Source organism: Dermacentor variabilis, chromosome 8, assembly GCF_050947875.1.
Source record: "Dermacentor variabilis isolate Ectoservices chromosome 8, ASM5094787v1, whole genome shotgun sequence".
In the NCBI taxonomy this organism is placed as follows: Eukaryota; Metazoa; Arthropoda; class Arachnida; order Ixodida; family Ixodidae; genus Dermacentor; species Dermacentor variabilis.
Genome location: NC_134575.1, coordinates 27,726,796 through 27,746,741, shown reverse-complemented (window position 1 = coordinate 27,746,741; position 19,946 = coordinate 27,726,796). Strand labels below are relative to the sequence as shown.

Genomic DNA, 19,946 nt, shown 5'->3' with positions numbered 1-19,946 from the left:
CAGCTCCGCGCGCGCAGACGGACGCAACGTCCAAAAAAAAAAAAAGTTCTCCAAAAGGACACTTACGACTCTTCTGACCAGTGCCATTCTTGAACACTGTAGGTAAACCCTCATCTGCGAGAGGAAGCAAAGCGAATGAGTGTCAGACGCCCTCTCGTGAGATTATTTGACACCCCCGGATAAGTTCGTCTGCTTTGCCTGCCGCTATAGTGATCCGCTCCCGAGCAAAGTTGGTCGGAATAAAAGATAATGTAGCACTTCGACGAGTTGAAAACAAAAAGAAACAATGCAACAAACAAAGTTTACGCATAGCAGCACACTTATGAATCGGTATGCAAACCGTGACAGCGCGTGCCTCCACCAACAACAACGAAAAATCAGTCGAGAACGCAGCAGAGGGTGTCTCTGACACATCACACATACGCTTTCGTGTACTGATCATTTGTGTATATATATGGGCACGTATTTTTTTATTAAAATAAATAATAGGAAAAGTTGGCGGCACCTTTATAGCGGCACCGGCTACTCCTTGTCATTTAGCAAAGGAAACAAATACGTGCATAAAAAAGAGCGAATAGTGTAACAAAATATGGCGCTCAGAAGAACATCAGATGTATAAAAAACAATGCCGTACATGAATTACAATGCTTTGTGCATGGGTAGTTCAGTACATATACGCATATATAAGGTCAAACATTTTGAATGGCCAAATGGTTTTTTCCTTCAAGTATGTACCAACTGGCCCTGATTTCAACCCTCCTGCAAAACCCTTCTACAGAACACAAGCAATTACATTGCAAAGCTCAGAACACAATTATACATAGCACAAAAAAAAAACACGATCACAACATAAGTCGATGTACTTATAATGTACGAAGTTGCCCAGCACTTAGCTTTGTTTTTGTCTTATTTGATCACAACTGCGTGCAGCAGTGATCTGCCTAAACTCGTGCACAACTTTCTGTCTCAGTGAAGGGAAAGCGAGGCAAAGCTACGGACAGGGAGCGCGCGCACAAAGCAGGGGGCGCTCCCGACTAAAGTCGCGTAAAACCCCTTAAACCTCGTAAAGTAGCGACACTCTCCGCCTCCGGCTGCACCCCTCCTCGTTTCTCCTCTCGTTCGCGCTTCCTCCTCGGCCGTGGCGGCTCCTACACTGCTCGAGCGTAGCAACGGCGCCAACATGCGCTCCTCGCCACTCCGTAGACGCTTCTCGAGCAAAAATGGCGCTGATGCACGGCGCGAGGGCCCACGTGATGCTATTAGGCCAATAGCGACGCGGCGTCGGCCTCGGTCAGAGCGCGCGAGGAGGAGGCGGCATTCTTCAAAGCGTGGCACTACGAAGTTTAAGGGGCTTTAAAGTGGCGCATTGTGTTTGTCTCAGCTGGGAAAGAGAAAATGCGAACATCATTTTTCGACAACTAAATGGTAACATCAATTGCGCCATTTAGTTGCTAAATCTGAACCATTTCTTTTGCGTTTTTCTTCCGCACAATGGCAAATGCGAAACCATCGCACGTGGAAGCTACGCTGATTCAGTCTCTGTTCGAAAGAAACAAAGAAGCGCTCTGAAACGCTGCCGGACTACTTGGCGCAGTAACATTTGTATGGAAGCTCCACCCCTCTAGCTTTCCCTCCATTCCCATAGAAAGTTGTCCGCTAGTATAGTCTTAGCCTTTTTCTTATATATATATATATATATATATATATATATATATATATATATATATATATATATATATATATATATATATTAGAGACTTCTAGCATGTCCACTATTCCGGTATACGCAGTGGCGTTTCCGTGGTACCTGGTTACCGGACGCCGTAGGCGACATGTGCCGATTCAGCTGACCACAACGCCTTAATTATTATTATCATCAGCAGCCGCCTATATTTATGTCCACTGCAGGACGAAGGCCTGTCCTAGCGATTTCCATATATGCCTGTCTTGCCCTAGCTGACTGCAACTTGCACCTGCAAGTTTCCCAATTTCATCACCTCACCTAATTTCCTGCGCTTCCTCGATAGCGCTTCTCTTCTCTTGACACCCACTCTGTAACTCTAATGGTCCACCGGTTATCTGCCTTACGCTTTACATGGCCTGCTCAGCTTTATTTCTTTATCTCTTAATCTATCTCTTATCTCTTAATGCCAACTAAAATATTTGGGACTAGGAATGCTTAGGAGCGAGGGTCAACGGCGTATATTTCAACAACCTTAGATTTGCAGATGACATTTTCCTGTTCAGTAACAATGGGGATAAATTGCAACAAATGATTGAGGGCCTTAACCGAGAAATTTGATGAGTACTGTTGAAGTTTAATATGCTGCAGACAAAGGTGATATTCAAGAGCCTGGTAAGGGAACAACAATTCATGATAGCCAGTCAGCATCTAGAGTCCGTGAAGGAGTACGTTTACCTTGGGCAAGTACTCACAGGGGATCCTGATCATGAAAAGGAAATTTACATAATAAAAATTACCTGTAGTGCATACGGCAGGCATTACGAAATCCTGACTTGAAGCTTACTACTCTGGTTGAAAAGAAAAGCGTAAAATCATTGCATTCTACCGGTGCCAGTCTATGGGACAGAAACTTGAAGCTCATCAAGGAAGCTCGAGAGGAAAATGTTAGGCGTAACGTTAAGAGACATGATGAGAGCGGTGCGGGTCAAAGAGCAAACGGCCTTAATTATTAATTACAGACACATTTTATTGTTCCACGAGTGTTATTGCCAAAAAAAGACAACTTTTAAAAAGGCAGCCTGTACCCGATTATGACACTGCCGAAAATTTACACCAACAGCGAAGTAGAATATACACTTGCTTATGAGCAACAATAGTTTGCCTGGGCGAGTTCTCATTATCATTGGTGTGTCTTTTGCGCCGCGAACAAATACGTATCGATACTTACACTTGGTTCATCCTTGCAGTAGGACTGGTTGGTCCCCATGTCGAGGGACATGGCCAAACAGCCGTTTAGATCTTCGTGGAACGGAACCTGGGACATCTGTTGGAGAGGTCGCAAGTGCCAGGGCCCATCACAAAAAATATATATATATTTTAGCCATCGCAAAAAAAGAAAGAAGGAAAAAAATTGATGCCTTTGTTTTCTTCACGCTGCTCCTGAACCATACTAATTATATTCGCGTAGCCGTCAGACGCTATCCATGCTAGGTGTGACGTTGTTACAGTGTCATCAATGGATAGAGAGCGCTGAATGGCGCGATAAACGCTGTCGTTTACCATGATACCCTTTACAGGCTGGCGATATTAAGACTTCTACGTAACAAAACACAATCAATTACAAGTAATTATTTACTAGTAATCAATTACGTTTTTTTGGAAATCTGGTAATTTAACGATTCATTTGTTTACTCGGTAACGCACGCTGTAATTGAATTACTTTTTTGCAGCAACCAATTACATGTAACCAGCTGCATTTTTTCGCAAAACAAGCCATAACAAGCGATGCAGCTTCGAGCTCTTAAATTTGGCTGCAACAATAGTGCGCCCACATGGATGTAAATATGTACGTGGGTTACCTCCGTGTTACCTCCTTCCTACAATCGGCGTCCTCTCTCTCTCTCTCTCTCACTTCTGTCTCTGCCCATTCTCCCTTCCCCAGCGTAGGGTAGCCATCCGAACTCTTGACTGGTCAACATACCTGCCTTCCCTATATCCCTCTCTCTCTCTCTGCTGCTGCGCCTCGATATCCCGAACAAGGCAGGCTCGCACATTTGCAAACTTCTCTTGTACGTACACCACCGCTGAACTTTTCTCCTATAATCAATTTCCCTCTCCTTCTCTCGCCCGTGGAAGCGCGCGTTCTACTCATGGGCGGTAAGAGCTGGTGCTCAATTCTTATTCGCTTAGTGCAGTTTTCGGCCTTTAAGCGCAAATGATTTCAGTTCGATATATGCGCGTACACGTCACTCGTATACACCTGTGTTTTGCGATTGTAAGACACGGGCAGTATCATCAGCGCGCAATGATATGCAGCTTTATGGTAAGTGACAACACAAATTTAGCCAATATTCGAAGGAACGTGAACGTTCGCTGACCGTCCGTTACAGTTAATCATTTAAATCTCTGAATGGCTAGCGACTGAGGGGCGCCGGTCCGCCAGATGTTGGCCAACAAAATGGAGCGGCGCTTCGACGACCCTTTAGTTATTGTTACTTCGGACGTTGATGACTGGGAATCAACTTGTGAACAATTTTCAGTTTTTCTTTTTTTTTTCTTTGGCCTTATCGCGGTAGCGCCTTCTGCTGGCCCCAGCAGCAACGAAGCGCAGAAGACCCAGACCTGAGCATCGCGGCATCGAATAACGGCAACCTTGTTTGCAAAGCGTTAGTAAAGCAATGACAGGAGTTAACTGGAGCTCGTCCATGATTACGCTGTGCTGTTTTTCTACACTAGCAAAAAAAAATAGAAAATAGGCAAAAAAGGATGCAGACGGACGTCTGCACCGTTTGAGTCCTTCTGAATGTGTTCGTACGTCACGATTAGCGCAGCCCTTTCCTTCAGCGCGACCGTTTAACAGTTTTCAGTATCGCTGCAGATATCTTCTCCAGAAAACGAAGGAAGATCGCGGAAGAACATTTTGAGAAGCAATTGTTATTCAAGATAAACAACTTGTCAAGGGTTGCAGATGATGCAACTCGTGTGCTTTAATTATAAAAGTTTATAAGGAACAAAAAATTTAAATCGAGACAGTGAACAAAACAAACAAAAGAACAGTAACATTTTAGCCGGCCGCAAAAGAAGTTTTATATGGCATCCCTGATCGTGCGGCCCCAGTATGGATATTCTGAAAGGTTAATTACAGCACAGTAACGTTCACAGACAGGTGAAGAAGGCGCTCCAGCGCACTCCTCCTCAAAGAGGACAAGTGAATAGGACAGTAAAAATGTTAGTTTAGGCTTCAAGACCTTTTTTTTCGGTCTCGTTTGCTTACTCGAAGTGAAAAGTTCGAATATTACAATGGCCGACGTTACCCATGGCCTCCGAGATCAGGTGACGCGCGACGTACACACTCCCCGATCCCGGAGGCCCTGTGATGGTTACCCAGCACGTCGCGCACCCTATTAGGGCTACTCGCTCATCGCGTGACTTCGAAAGCTTTGACTTCATCGGTGGGTTACGGCACACTTACGACGGCGGCCAAGTCCTTCTGCAATTGGTTTGTCCAATGCTTCGTGACGCCGCACTTCTTGAATACTTTGAGTACTGTGACATGCAAAATGAAAAATAAAAGAAGATGATGAAATCCGAAACCGGTGTCCCAATGTCAGAATTTAGCCATTTATTGTCCCATGAAAGGGACAATAAATGGTGTCCCACACGTAAATTACAAATCTCCATAACGAAATTACGATGCCGCATCCCACCATTAAATTTTTACCTATACAGGTCTGGTCTGACACCGTCCCCTCTGTGTCCAACCTGCCTTGAACCCGAAAAACATTGATCACTTTCTAGTAGCATGCTGTCGATTTAGAAATCAAAGGAAGAAACTAGAGTGTTCATTCGGAAAATTGGATATTTCTTTAACTACTCAAAATATCCACTCCTTCGGGGCTTCTGCATTGGGCTTTAGCGACAAGAACATCTGCGTCGCCATTTCCGACTGGCACAAGAAGGCTACCATGTTAAATCTCGAAATCAATGCTTGGATAAATCATTAAGTCCCTGATTGTTCCTTCGAAATTATTCTAATACTACTTAAAAAACAAGGATACGAAATTTGCAGTTTATACATAATTACAAAAAAAAGGCATTTCTATATCTTCCACGTAAATCTATTTTTAATTACAATGAACGTTACACTTCATCCTGATTTAATTTTACGTTTCAGTTTTTCTCTCTCCCCTTCCCTATAACTTTTAACCTTTAACCGTCGGCTTCTTGGCCAATCTCCCGTAGCACCACAATTTAGGAACAAGCAAGCAAACAAACCATCAGCGTAAGCGACAATTGAGCAAGCCTCGAAATATCGAACGCCTAAATTACGAAATCTTAGATGGTGCAACTACAGGTATCCCTCCGAACAGCGTTACTGCAGCGAACAGGCTTCACAAAACATTTATTTAACAACTTTCTTCAAATATTTTTTTGCCTCCTCACTCATTCGCTCATTTATTAATGACTCCTCACGTGTCATCATCATCATCAGCCTGTTTGTGTCCAATGCATCACGAAGGCCTCTCCCTGCGATCTCTAATTACCCCTGTCCTGTGCCAACCGATCGCAACTAGCGCCCCGCGAATTTTCTAATCGCATCGCTCCACCTTGTCTTCTGCCGTCCTCGACTGCGTTTCCTTTATCTTGGTACCCATTCTGTAACCCTAATGGCCCAACGGTTATCTAACCGGCGCAGTACGTGACCTGTCCAGCTTCATTTTTTTCTCTCAATGTCAATTAGAATATCGGCTATACCCGTTTGCTCTTTGATCCAAACGGCTCTCTTTCTGTCTCTTAACGCTATGCCTAGCAATTTTCGTTCCATCGCTCTGTGCGCGGTCCTTAACTTGTTCTCAACCGTCTTTGCCTCACGTGTACCTACATATTTATTTACTTACTCTCTCACTAACACGCTCTTGCGTATGCTCACTCACTCACTCGCTTATTTGCTCACTCACGTACACACTAACACTGCTGAGCCTTGTGGTCATAGCTCTGCGTTTACCCTTTCCTGGACCTATTGTTCTCCTCCTGCAACCGATACTTCTGCGGCGTATTAGGGTGCTCTTTTCATGGCGAACTGACAACGCTTTGTTACAAAGCTGGTGTGAAATACCAACTAAGAGCACTTCTGCAAGAATCAAACGGCTCCACTGATGTTAAAGGGACACTAGAGGGAAAAATCATTTTTTTCTGCATCAGCAAATTACCGTTCTACAAGACCAAAAACACCACTCTTACAACGATAAGACGTTTGGTAAGCCAGAAAAAGCGCAAGAACGAAATACGGGTGGCGACGCCTACTTATGCTGCCACACCTGGGGACTGTGACGTCTTGGATTTTGATGGCATCTTCTAGGGTCTACTAATTATATATAGCGGTACAGATTGACTACGTTGTGTTCTAAAGGAACCAAGTATTAAACGTGGCAAGTTTCGGGAACCTTTATTCAGCCAACGCGGCCCAAATGCGAAAACATACTTTGGAATTCTTGACGTCACGCTGACGTAGCGGCGCTCGGGTTTCGGCGCGAAATTCAAATACTGATACTTCGACCTTCATTTTCTCATCTAATAAACAAAGTTTTCTTTTTTTTTTTTTTGAACGACTGCCTGCAGGGTTCTCAAACAATGCTTCATTAGTTTAAACTGATTTATTGTTTCGCTTTAGTGTCCCTTTAACGTAGCCACGTTATCGCTATACCCTACCAGGGTATTAGAGACTTTTAGCGTGTCCGCTATTCCGGCAAACTGGAGCGGTTTGGGCGGATTACCGGATGGTCGGGGGCATAAACGCGAGCGGCCGCAGCGGTGAAGCCGCCTGGTGGTGTAGAGCTCAACCAGACAAATACAGAGCTAAAATTGCAGTAACCTACTTTATTCTGTTTCGCTGCTGGTGCAAATTTCGGCAGTGGCGTAATTGTGTTCACAATTACGCCGCTGTCGAAATCTTACGCCCCAGCTAGGGAGAATATAGTAATTGGCTCTGTGTTTAGGTAGTTGAGCTTAGCGCCACCAGCTGGCGCCACCAACTTGGCCGCTCACGTTTACGCCCCCGCTAAACCGGCTAACCGCTCACGCTTGCCGGAATACCGGACACGCTAAATGTCTCTATTGTCGTAATACGTACAGCTTTAAAGCTGTGTTTCTTTTTTTTACGATCTTCGTAACGCCGGCAGAGCGCTCTCAAGCGTTCGCTACAACGTGCCGCTACGTTTCCACTCACGTTTCCTGCACTCGGGCGTCCGGAGTTGCTGCCCCATCTGCCCCTCGAATGTGCACTCGCACGCCACCACCAGGCAGACCAGAACCAGGAGTGCAAGCACCGGTCTGGCCATGTCGGGCGCGCTGCGTTGAAAGCCGTGCGCAATTGAATGCGAATCATTATTATCGGTTGAATACCGGGCAAGTTCGCTGTAGGTGGGTTCCCGTCTCGCATCGTTTATGGCTTCTTCGGTAAAGTAGAAGAAACAGAAAGCAAGTGTCCGATGATAGATCGAACCTCGGTTTCCTGGCATTTCCTGGTTTCCTAATCATTAGACCACAATCTTCTTTTTTAATAATGCGTTAGTACAAGGAGTGGGAAAGTGGAAAAAATTGTGTACCGGGTGCTTTTAATGCGTAATCATTCTATGGCGAGCTCCCCGGCCCCGTCGCGCGAAAGGTGCAATGCCTTGTGTCTGCACAAAAATGCATAACTTGCAAAGTTACGACATTTAATCGTTATGATAATGTAAATCTAGATGAATCGTAGTCTTTAACCGATAAGGAATAACTTAACGCAAGAACAAAATAATATAACAAAATACCCATAGAGACCCACTGAGATACTGAGGGCTCCTTATAAAACAGATAGGGGAGCTTATAGTAGGGGTGAGCCAAGTGAAATTTGGGGATGGGCCAACTTGAAATTTGGAGGTGGTGTCGTGGCGCTAGGTTATGTCTCGAACCCGGCTCCATATGGCTGCAGGGCGGGGGCTTCGGGTTGAAGAAGTCAGAAGCTCGGAAGTTGGCAAAACGATAACCAACCGGTTTACTGGCACTTGAACAAAACTTATTTGCGTCACAGAATAGGGAAAACAGAAAAAAAGGTGAAGTGTTTAGCAACGAGCGTCTGGATGAGCCTCGTTTTCATGGCCCAGGGCTACTTGTTTTCTCTCCGCACCATCATTAAAATATCCCTGTTCCAACCCTCCCTCCCGGCGGTAGTCTATCACACACAGGTCACAAGCAATCAAGAAGCACAAACAACACTGTTGCCGACGGAATATCGGACCGGCGGCCTCACGAAGTTCCAGCGGGCGCAAAGGCGGAGAGAGAGACTGACCGTGGGAATGGGAGAGGAGATCTGTTACTCCCTAAAACCCCTTAAACTTTGTAAAGTAGTGGCACGCTGTGAAGAATGCCGCCTCCTCCTCGCGCGCTATGGCCGAGGCAGCCTCCGCGTCGCTATTGGCCTAATAGCATCACGTGGGCCCTCGCGCCGTTCATCAGCGCCATTTTTCGCTCGAGAACCGTCTACGGTGTGGCGAGGAGCGCGTGTGTTGCTACGCTCCAGCAGTGTAGGCGACGCCACGGTCGAGGAGGGAGCGTGAAAGAGAGGAGAAACAAGGAGGAGTGAAGGCGGAAGAGGAGAGTGTCGCTACCTTACGAAGTTTAAGGGGCTTCACTGTTACTCCCAAGTGGTCTTCTCCGCTGTTTCTCAGTATAGGGCAGGCACCAGTTCGGGGCGGCTTCCTTACAGGAGACGTCCGTGAGCCCTTCGCTACGTCTCGGCCTCCCCTGGAGCGGCAACTCTTTCTTCCCTTTGTGTCGCTTCTTCTCTGACGATGGGAGCTCGTTACGGGAAAATCAGCAGCGCCCAGTGGAACTGTTTTCCGACTATCTGTTTCGCAGCGTGGCTCTCGCATTCTATCCGTGCGCGTGACAAACAGCGTGTCGTCTACTGCAGTCATAACAGTGGGCCAACTTAAATTTGGGGCTGATTCAATTTGCAATTTACAAGTGCGGCAACTTGAAATTTATGGGTAGGTCCACTCGAATTGTGGGGTGGGCCAACTTAGGGTGTGGGCTAACTTAATATTTGGGCAATGTTAAATTTGAATGTGGGCCAAATGACACTTCGAGGTGGGCCAAGTTGAAATCTGTAGGTGGGCTAACTTGAAATATTAAGGTGGTCCAACAAAGCATTGATTGTCACCGGAAAGGCCATGTGTAGACGCTCATAAGCTGGGAAAAGCAAGTAAGCAACATATCAAGACAAAGGGGGGCCGAGCCAAACAATGCTTACGCTTTAGTAGGCAATTCTCAGAATTTCCGCAGCTTTTTTTAGAAGGTCCAAAATTTTGCCGAAATTCCCTGTGGCAGATTCCACATTTCTAACCCTTGATCAAAATTGCGCTATTAGGTGGCCATTTGTTCTATGAGAAGTATATAACCGAGTGTGTGTGTATATATATATATATATATATATATATATATATATATATATATATATATATATATATATATATATATATATATATAGAGAGAGAGAGAGAGAGAGAGAGAGAGAGATACGAGCAGAAAGGGAACCGAGGGGCCCAATTTTATTAGTCATAACATGTGGTGGTGGCGCTGGCTAACACTCCCTACCAAGCGGACAAATTACGCAGGGCGGGCCAAAGCAAAGCCACATTAATTAAAGCGCACCGCAGGGTCTAGGCTGCACTACGGTAGCGATCGATCTTCAAATCAACACTTTTGTGCCCACCGCGTTAGCTTTGCGGCAATGGCATTGCTAGAGGTCGCACATTTGATCGTGACCGCGGCAGCGCATTTCGACGGGGGCGAAATAAAAAAAAAAGAAGAACTCTTCTTGCACTTAGGTTTACAGACACGTTAAAGAACACCATGGTGTCAAAATTAATCCGGAATACGTCACTACGGCATGCCTCCTAAATAGATCGTGGTTTTGGCACGTACGGCCCCATGATTCAATTCTAGTTTAATGCTTCTGCCACGATGCAATGTGCCATGCGAGGTAACGACAATGCTCAACCCTCTCAGAGGTTTGAAATGCGGCGCACAACAACGCATCAAGCAAACACCTCTCCCTGTGTGTTCTGTGTCCTACGCAGACAAACGGCAGTGGCGCACGCAAGGTAACGTTTAACATAAGCTCACCGCTCTCGTGTTAGACTAAGCGTTGAAGAAATTAAGTTTTAGCGCCGTCAACCTCACCGCTAATTATCGCCAATCGAAGCAACCAACACGGAAAGCTTCGCTTACATCGATTACCACAGTGCGTGGGATCTGTATAATTTTTTTGTTCTTTTTCTTTCGGGCTTATACACGACCGCGTTGCAACGCCTTGAAGACTACGAGGCAACGTTGCAGCACATGCTCCATGCGAGAACCTGCGGATAAACATAGATCATGGCCTCCGAGATTTACCCCCGCACGCGATCCTTCGCCGTGGTGGATCTCGGAGGCCATGCATAGATCGGCTTGGTTCTCGTCGCGGCCGCCAGGGGAGCGAACATGCAGTTTGAGTCGCGATTTAAAAAAAAAAAAGGAGAGCATTTCGGCTGTTGTGTTTTAAGACGAAGGTTCGATCCCTCCATTGGTCACGCATTCCTTTGTGAGATTGTCCATGACCTCGCAGCAGCATTAGATAGGGGTAATAAAATAGACATGATATTTCTGGATTTCGAGAAAGATTCTGATAGAGTGTGCCACCAAAATCTGCTTTTGAAACTTAAACCTATTCTGAAAAATGATACATTGCTCGCATGGCTAGCGGCATACTTGTCATTCAGGCATCAAACAGTATATATTGATGGAATCAGTTCGGACCCTGCCCCTGTAGAGTCCGGTGTTCCTCAGGGCTCCGTCCTGGGACCATTACTTTTCTTGGTTTTTATAAATGATATTGCTGCCAATATGTCAGTTAAAATACGTCTGTTTGCCGATGATTGTATACTTTACCATGAGATTTTGTGCGACCACGATCAGGGATTATTAAATATGCATCTACGTAAAATTCAAGCCTGGTGCTCAACTTGGCAAATGTGCATTAATTATAAAAAAAAACAGTAGCTATGACTGTGACACGCAAAGTTAATCCTTTGAAGTTCCGCTGCACCATCGATAACAACACCTTATCTCATGTTGCAAAATACAAATACTTAGGAGTCATAATTACATAAGATCTGAAATGGAATGACCACATAACGTACACTGTAAATAAGGCAATGAAACAACTTGGATATTTAAGAAGAACTCTTAGTAAATCCTCTACAGAAATTAGACTGCTGGCGTACAAAAATTTCATTAGATCAATTCTAGAATATGCAGCAGCTGTTTGGGATCCACACACAAAGTGCAATATTACCAAACTTGAAAATGTCCAACGCAAATGCGTCAGGTTCATATATAATTGTTATAGTTGGAAAAAATCCCCAACAGCCCTTTTGCAAACAGCCAATTTAGAGACCCTACAGGTAAGACGACTCTAGGAAAGACTAAAAATGTTCTACTCAATTTACCATAACCAACTTGGAATAAACAAAAATGCATATTTTCATTCAATTACCCACCGAGAAACCCGTTCATTCCATTCAAAGAAGGTGAGCGAGTTCTTGTGCAGAACAAATGTGTTCAAAGCCTCATATTTTCTGAGAACAACTCGACCATGGAATAACCTACCTGCCAATGTGGTTGAGTGTTCGACGGTGTCTTCTCTCTTGAGTGCATTCTGCAATAGCTAACGATACTTCACATCGTCGTGGCATATTGTTTGTATTCCGCTTTGTATAGCCTATGTGGGTTCTTCTAATGTCGTACTTGCTCGGCCAAATGCTCATTGTATTCCTACATGCTCTATTGTTATGTACCCCGCTCCTGCCTAAAGCCTAACATCCAGGCTGGCAGTATGTAATAAATAAATAAATTAAATAAATAAATGTCGCGAGTCGATTCAGACTTGACCCCCTTTGGGCGGCCAAATGTCCAGTATTAGAGGTTGGATTGCACAACATTTTGACGAGACACACAGAAGAGAAGCACACACCACAGAGCGCTCCAACCTCTAATATGGTATACCAACACGCCCAGTCTTCAACCTTGGCAAATGTTCCGACTTGTTTTTGTTTTCTTACTAGAAAACAATATATACACGAGATTTCCTGTTTTTATAGGTGGACAACTATTTTGCATGTTCTTCTTCTCTCTATATTTTTCTTGTAATGTGGCGTTGTCATAAAAATTGAGGCAGTGTCGTTCTTGTCGTGATTCTAGTTCTGTTGCAGGCACTAATGATTAACAGTACCTCTATTGGTAGACTGTAAAAAAATTTACAGCCTTAAAAGTGAATGAGGGTGTAAATATGTCTATAACTCGCACCCTGAAACCTTTTTTTGAGGGTAAGAGTGTAAGTTATAGACATATTTAGATCCTTATTCACGTTTAGGAGCGTAAGATATTTTACAATGTATTGGTAGCTGTGGTAGTCAGGCAGTTACACTACATCTTTCTTGTCGTAAATCTCAACACGCAGTAGGAGTAAAAAAAAATTAAACGGTTGCACGTACATGCAGAGACTGGAGGCTCCCGGCACTGACAAGGTCGATCGTGTACCCGCGTATACTTCGGCTTTATTGTGAATTGAACAAGCAAGTGGCGCTCTCAAACAACGAAATAAATTGAATTCACTTGTGGGCCATGCATTTATGCGAAATTTGAACGAAAATCAGCCAGCTGCTTGCCTGGAAGAGCCATGTAAACAGCTGACGTACGCTTGCTTTTTTGCAACACTCAGTGCATCTTAACCATCTGAACTATAAAATGTTCCTCTTTAGTGTCCCTTTAATACAAAACAACGAAGAGAACAGCTTGTGATTCTTTTTTACTCTGCATTTGTTTTCTTTTATCATGCGGGCTTTGTTTGAAAACATACGCTCTCCATGCGTGGATCTTGAGACTGCGTTTATTATGTGCTAAGGAAACGCATATAAAACACTCACAAAACGTGCACGAAGGCCCCAAATGGTGCCTCGCAAAAAAATCTGGCTTGATGCTAACTTACTACAAAGCGACACAATGGAAGAGCATGCGACACATACCCAGTTAGGAAAATAAATGTCATCAAAGATAATGAAGCGACGCAGTCGGTTAGACGTGTTTATCTGTTGTGAGGACATTTGGAGCAATCGCAAGAGTGAATGTGTCCTAGTGATGAAAGTTTCAGAGTCGAACAACCGTATGCAGCTTAAGTATCACGCTTAGGATAGGGACAAATGATCTTTGTTTCACTCGAACTATATGAAGGCTGAATTCGCTGGGTTACTTTCTTCGCTCGGTACGTAAACCATAATGTAGAAGGGCAAACATAAACACTTGCAAAGCACTTTCCCATGTTAGTTAAGTGACATCTGCAATATGTTCATCTGAGATAACGAAAACATGGATTTTTCAATATTACAGCAGCGTGTTATCTCGCTTGCTCTTATACGTTACAAGTTAATGCAGGTGAAACGAAGTATTGGTTTTATAAGAAACCTATGGACTGGTTTGAATAAAAGTAGTTGAATTTAAATGCCAGTGACTGTAGGAAGCACAATGTTTATTTAGGCCCCGAATATTTTTACGAAAGTTTCCGAAAATTGTAACATTAAAAAAACAAATTGAAGCCCGAAGTTTACAGACGCGAACTCCGTACCAAAAACAGTTATTGCAGTTCTGGAAACTTCATCTGTTAAAGCAGACGAATTTGATATATTAACTCAAAGCTTACGTGAATTGGTTGCAACGTTTACAAAGGTATCACAAGAGTCCTAACCACATATTAGAGGTGTGTTTGAGAGCCATATGTGTAATTCATCAATTTTGTCCGCTTTAGATGTACTATTAGATGCGGTTTGCAGAATTGTGATATCGTTTTTTTTTATTATTGCTTAATTAAGGAGTTGTAAACTTGATAACTTTCTTTTCTAAAACTTTTACAATTTTTCAACATTTTTTTTTTTTGAAGAAGTGCCGGCCTAAATTAGAAATTCGCTTCTAGCAGTCACTAGATTTGAACGTTTTCTGTTAATTGCAACAAACTTCATCAAATGTGGAGCAGCGGTTCCCGAGAAAACGGATTTTTCCTTTCCCATGTATTGCCTAAGCTAAAGGTTCGTTTCAACACTGAAAATATGAACCTCTACGACATATAAGGATGAAGCACAAACTACCAACACTTTATTACTGTCAGTGAACGCGTTTTTGTACATGGCGATAGAAATGAAATGCAAAAGATAATTAAATATTTTAGGAGGTGCGAATATTCGAAACTTGCTATTAACGAATCGAACAGTGTCCTATTCGATTCGGTCTTCGAATTGAATAGGGACTAATCGTAAACGCGAATATTTTTCGAAAACATTTCGAATATTTCAAACAGTCAATTGCGCCCAATTAAACATAAACTTGGAGCAAGAGTACGGTAAATTTCCGCCACCACAGGCATACTATTGACATAAAACATGAGAACTTGCGTCGTACGGCGGGCTACGTCACTTAGGTAACCATACTTCACGGGCTATGCAGCGATCATCTGCACTCTTCGGAGAATCCTGTGCATGTGAAGAAAAAAAAGTATTTGTTTGCTCCTAATGCTCTATTTGTGCTTTTAATAAACAACGCTTCGTAATTAATGTACTAAGTAAGGACAGAGACTTGCTAACTCTTGCTAAATTTACCTGCGATAAAGGCTGTTCATTATTAGAAAACTATTCGAAAACTATTGAACATTCGATGTATATTCGATTCGAGTCGCTTCTGGCACTTTTAGATTCGTTTCCAATTTGGTCTGGAATATTCGCGCACCCCTAAAGTGTTACATTGAAATATAAGAATATAATGATTAAACAGTTGGTAGTTTGCACTTTGTGGTTCCTTGTCGTGGTCGTTCATATTTTCGGTGTTAAAACTCCGCGCGACGTAATCGTGAATTTGAGGCTCCATAGCGCAATAATGGGTCAGCGGCTATCCTGCAAAGCAATACAAACGACACACTAAAAAAAAATATCCTGTCCGTGCTACTTTTTCAAAGCGAAACGTTTAACTAGACCCAAACAGACGCTGTCAAAATCTGGGACATCATTGAGAGCTGCTGGTCATGGTGGCCATGGCGAACTCGGACCACTGGCGGTATGGGAGCGCCCATTCGATTGGTAATTACAAAAGCGTGACTTACAGCTTAAAATAATTGCTTGAATTACAGGTTGAATTATAGCTTGAACTAAAGATTGAATTGATCGCAGCTTAAGTATGAATATTCCTTTAGGGTGCACCTAGAAGACTGTTCTTCGCATTGAGAGTTGTACCCGAATTTCCATCCGCTGAACACTGTGCAACGCTACCATGGATGCTACATCGACTGCAGTGTAGAGCTAGGACCATAAATACGCAACTTACGCCAGCTGAACCCAGGAGAGATGAAGCGAGGGGTACTCGAGCTAACTACCCTTCCACGCGCTGTCTCTCCTATTTGCCCGTAAAACTGTAGCCTGGCTTTGTCTGTTCTTGCACGACTTTCCGGCAGGCTCGCTCGAAAGGATACTGCAGCCTTTAGAGCCGCATCTGTTGCGTTTCGGGCTTAATGCCCCGCCTGTCGTTAATAGCCGATAAAAAAAGATGTTCGAAAGGGTCCCAGAAGTGAAGTACACGTGTATATTTGCGCTTTGGGAATCAGCCTTCTTTAGCCGCCAAGTGTACATTATGCTTAATGACTCTACAACAGTGCCCTCTACTGTGTACTAGCGCTTTGTATTTAACGAATAACTCTCTCAAGCAGAGGCGTAAAGCTCCCATTTTCATGGATAAGGGGGGGGAGCTGGGATCAAACTTTCAAAGTTTTTTACTCATGGTTCCTTTCTTTGTACAACAAAATCTCATTGAAACATTCAAAAACAACAAGTAACACGTCTAAGGTTTCCGACCCGGCGGGGTGGGGGTGGGGCGGGGAGAGTATCCTTGCCCACCCGTAATTGACGCTTATGCTCTTAAGTGTACACAGTGTTGCAAGTGTGTGCAAGTGTTTACGCAAAGTCTGACTATATTACACGTGCCAAACGAGCGCGCAGATGCACACAAAAAGGCATAAACTGCAAATGCAGTTAAAGTAATACTAGCATATAACGTTCTAGACTTCTCATATTTTGCTTTAAATGAAGGTCCTTACCCCGAAACCCCGGGGGGGGGGGAGGGGGGGGAATTCTCTGAGCCTCAGAGCGCCCCTAAATGATTTAATATTATAACATTTTTACAAACCAGTTTTGGTTTCGTTTCCGGGGGCACAGTTCTGCTTGATCAGCTTGACGTCAGTGTTGGCTTGGGCGTCCACGGGACATAGCGGGCAACCGCCGGCTGTCAATCTTTAACATGGCCTCAACTTATCATTGCAGGCCATCCTGGAGGACCTGCAAGGATGGCGTCGCTAGAACTTCGGCTCCGACGACCGCGTGATTGGGCTATCAAGTTTTTCCGTGTGATTCTGCTATAAACCGCCATTATTGGCAATTAACTCGAGAATCTGTTACTTGCGCTGGCAGCACTGTCCAAGTAAACAAAGGATGGCTACGACCATAGAATTTCTATGGCTACGATATCCAGGCTTCCGACGGCTCTTTCGCTTGGTGCTGCGCTCATGCGTTTCTCGTTAGTGGCGTCGAATCGAGCTGTTTCGCCGAATCCGACACGGTCCTTGCTGCCGGGGACCTTTCATAGTTTAATCGGTCTCCAGGATTTCAGCGACGAAACCGCGGAAATCCTTGCGCGGTGTGTACCTATGTCCGGCCTGACCAGCGAACCACATCAGATCTTTCTTTTTAAGACAAGATTTCATGCGAGCCGGAGGTTTAAAAGAGGATGTGTTTGTGCGGAGCGGGCCTCCGAAAAGTGCAAGCACTTACTTGTTCGCGCCGTTGCTCCATACACTGGTACAGGTACGATACTCGACGGTTTTCGACCTTCGCCGGCAACAGCGCGCTCCGACTCGTGTTGTAGCATATCGCGCGTGCCATCTCACAATATATATATAGGCAGTAACGTCTGCCTTGCTTTCAGACGCTCAATACGGATATTCTGCACTGACGCTGAAAACTGCAAACTTTACCTGGTCAGTGTGTCTTGGGATAAAATATTTCAGTGTCCTTCCACTCTGTGAAGAAGGATGGCCAGCGAAACTGTGTATGTGGGCCCCTTAATGGTGAACTGCACCTCCGCCGCTTGTCGGGCCGGCATTGCACTATCTCCGGGTGTTGCACTATTTACGCAGAGTGTAGACACAGACATAAAATCATGCTGCCAGTGTTCGCATGCGCTACATGCGTGTGTGTGTGTGTGTGTGTGTGTGTGTGTGTGTGTGTGTGTGTGTGTGTGTGTGTGTGTGTGTGTGTGTGTGTGTGTGTGTGTGTGTGTGTGTGTGTGTGTGTGTGTGTGTGTGTGTGTGTGTGTGTGTGTGCGTGTGTGTGCGTGTGTGTGTGTGTGTGTGTGTAATAATAATAATAATAATACTTGGGGTTTTACGTGCCAAAACCACTTTCTGATTATGAGGCACGCCGTAGTGGAGGACTCCAGAAATTTTTACCACCTGGGGTTCTTTAACGTACACCTAAATCTAAGCACACGGGTGTTTTCGCATTTCGCCCCCATCGAAATTCGGCCGCCGTGGCCGGGATTCGATCCCACGACCTCGTGCTCAGCAGCCCAACACCATAGCCACTGAGCAGTGTGTGTGTGTGCGTGTGTGTGTGTGTGTGTAATAATAATAATAATAATACTTGGGGTTTTACGTGCCAAAACCACTTTCTGATTATGAGGCACGCCGTAGTGGAGGACTCCGGAAATTTTTACCACCTGGGGTTCTTTAACGTGCACCTAAATCTAAGCACACGGGTGTTTTCGCATTTCGCCCCCATCGAAATGCGGCCGCCGTGGCCGGGATTCGATCCCACGACCTCGTGCTCAGCAGCCCAACACCATAGCCACTGAGCAGTGTGTGTTTGTGTGTGTGTGTGTGTGTGTGTGTGTGTGTGTGTGTGTGTGCGTGCGTGCGTGCGTGCGTGCGTGCGTGCGTGCGTGCGTGCGTGCGTGCGTGCGTGCGTGCGTGCGTGTGTGTGTGTGTGTGTGTGTGTGTGTGTGTGTGTGTGTGTGTGTGTGTGTGTGTGTGTGTGTGTGTGTGTGTGTGTGTGTTTGCGCTAAATCGTCGATTTCTAGACAGCCCAGTTTTCTGTGGACCGCCACGAAGGAATCGCCGGTTGGTAGAGGTAAACAGCTTCGCTGCAAAACAGATGAGAGTTCCGTTTATGAGTCGAGGCCGCACCTTTCTTCTTATAGTTAGCTGATACCCGTGATAAGCTCGTCTGCGTCCGATGACTTGCGCTTGTTAGTGCTCGCATTACGCATTGCTCGAGGTGGGGTTCGGGCTTGCGATCATCCTCCACCCGTAGAATGTCTCAACCCTATAGTGAAACGCGCGAAGCGATTATAACAACCAATCTGACCAAGTTTAGTTTCTCCTAACAGGTCCCCGAAATTTAGCGAACGTTTTCTTTTGGGCAAGGTCACTTGTATTGGTGTAAATGCATAACTTGGAAATGAACTGAACCAGTCTTAATGGAATTTAGGAGTGTCTACAGTGTCGAAAAGGCAAACTGTGTGCAGGTCGAACACTCCAATGCTGAACAAGCGCTGTTTGCTGTCGCTTCTAGATTTCTTGCGAGCAAATAAGCTCACAACTCAACGCGTTGAATGAGAAAGCAACGTCTTCCGCTTGAACCGTTAAATTAAAACATGCTATGAAAACGACATGCCTCGCGGAATAGCACGTGTCATTATCAAATCCAGACCTTTCGAGGAAGTTATCATTCCGCTACCGTGCCTGCAGACAAAAGTACATTAGCCAGAATATTTCTGCTGCCTACACCATTAGTAACACTAATGCTGGAGCAGTAAGCGATAAGCGAACAAAACGAAATGAAGCTTAAACGTACATCACTGCAATTTATTAAAGCGCCTGCCTACACAAAGAATACTCCGCGATTTGAAACGCCAGCACGATACTGAAAGCAGTGTTCTGCCCTTCAGGAAGAAACGAGACCCGAGCGAATCGTTTCGAACAAACCAATATATAGCATCAGTCGCCACCTTTTCCCGATGCGATGTTTCTTATCCAAGTCGCTCTCCAGTGCCCGTCGTCTGCTTCTTTTTCGAAAAGACAAATCATACATTGCTG

General features: G+C 44.7%; 1 protein-coding gene across 1 annotated transcript in view; it reads right to left on the bottom strand.

Moving 5' to 3' along the window:
- LOC142590975 (uncharacterized) overlaps positions 1-16,215 on the bottom strand; it is a 30,360-nt gene extending 14,145 nt beyond the window's left edge. Inside the window, exons 1-5 of the mRNA XM_075703344.1 lie at positions 16,127-16,215; positions 7,911-8,032; positions 5,157-5,230; positions 2,913-3,008; positions 67-114 (exon numbers count right to left, since the gene is read on the bottom strand). Coding sequence (XP_075559459.1) covers positions 67-114; positions 2,913-3,008; positions 5,157-5,230; positions 7,911-8,022 — 330 coding nt within the window. The 5' untranslated portion in view covers positions 8,023-8,032; positions 16,127-16,215. The remainder of the gene's footprint in view (positions 1-66; positions 115-2,912; positions 3,009-5,156; positions 5,231-7,910; positions 8,033-16,126) is intronic.
- Between the last annotated feature and the right edge of the window lie 3,731 nt (positions 16,216-19,946).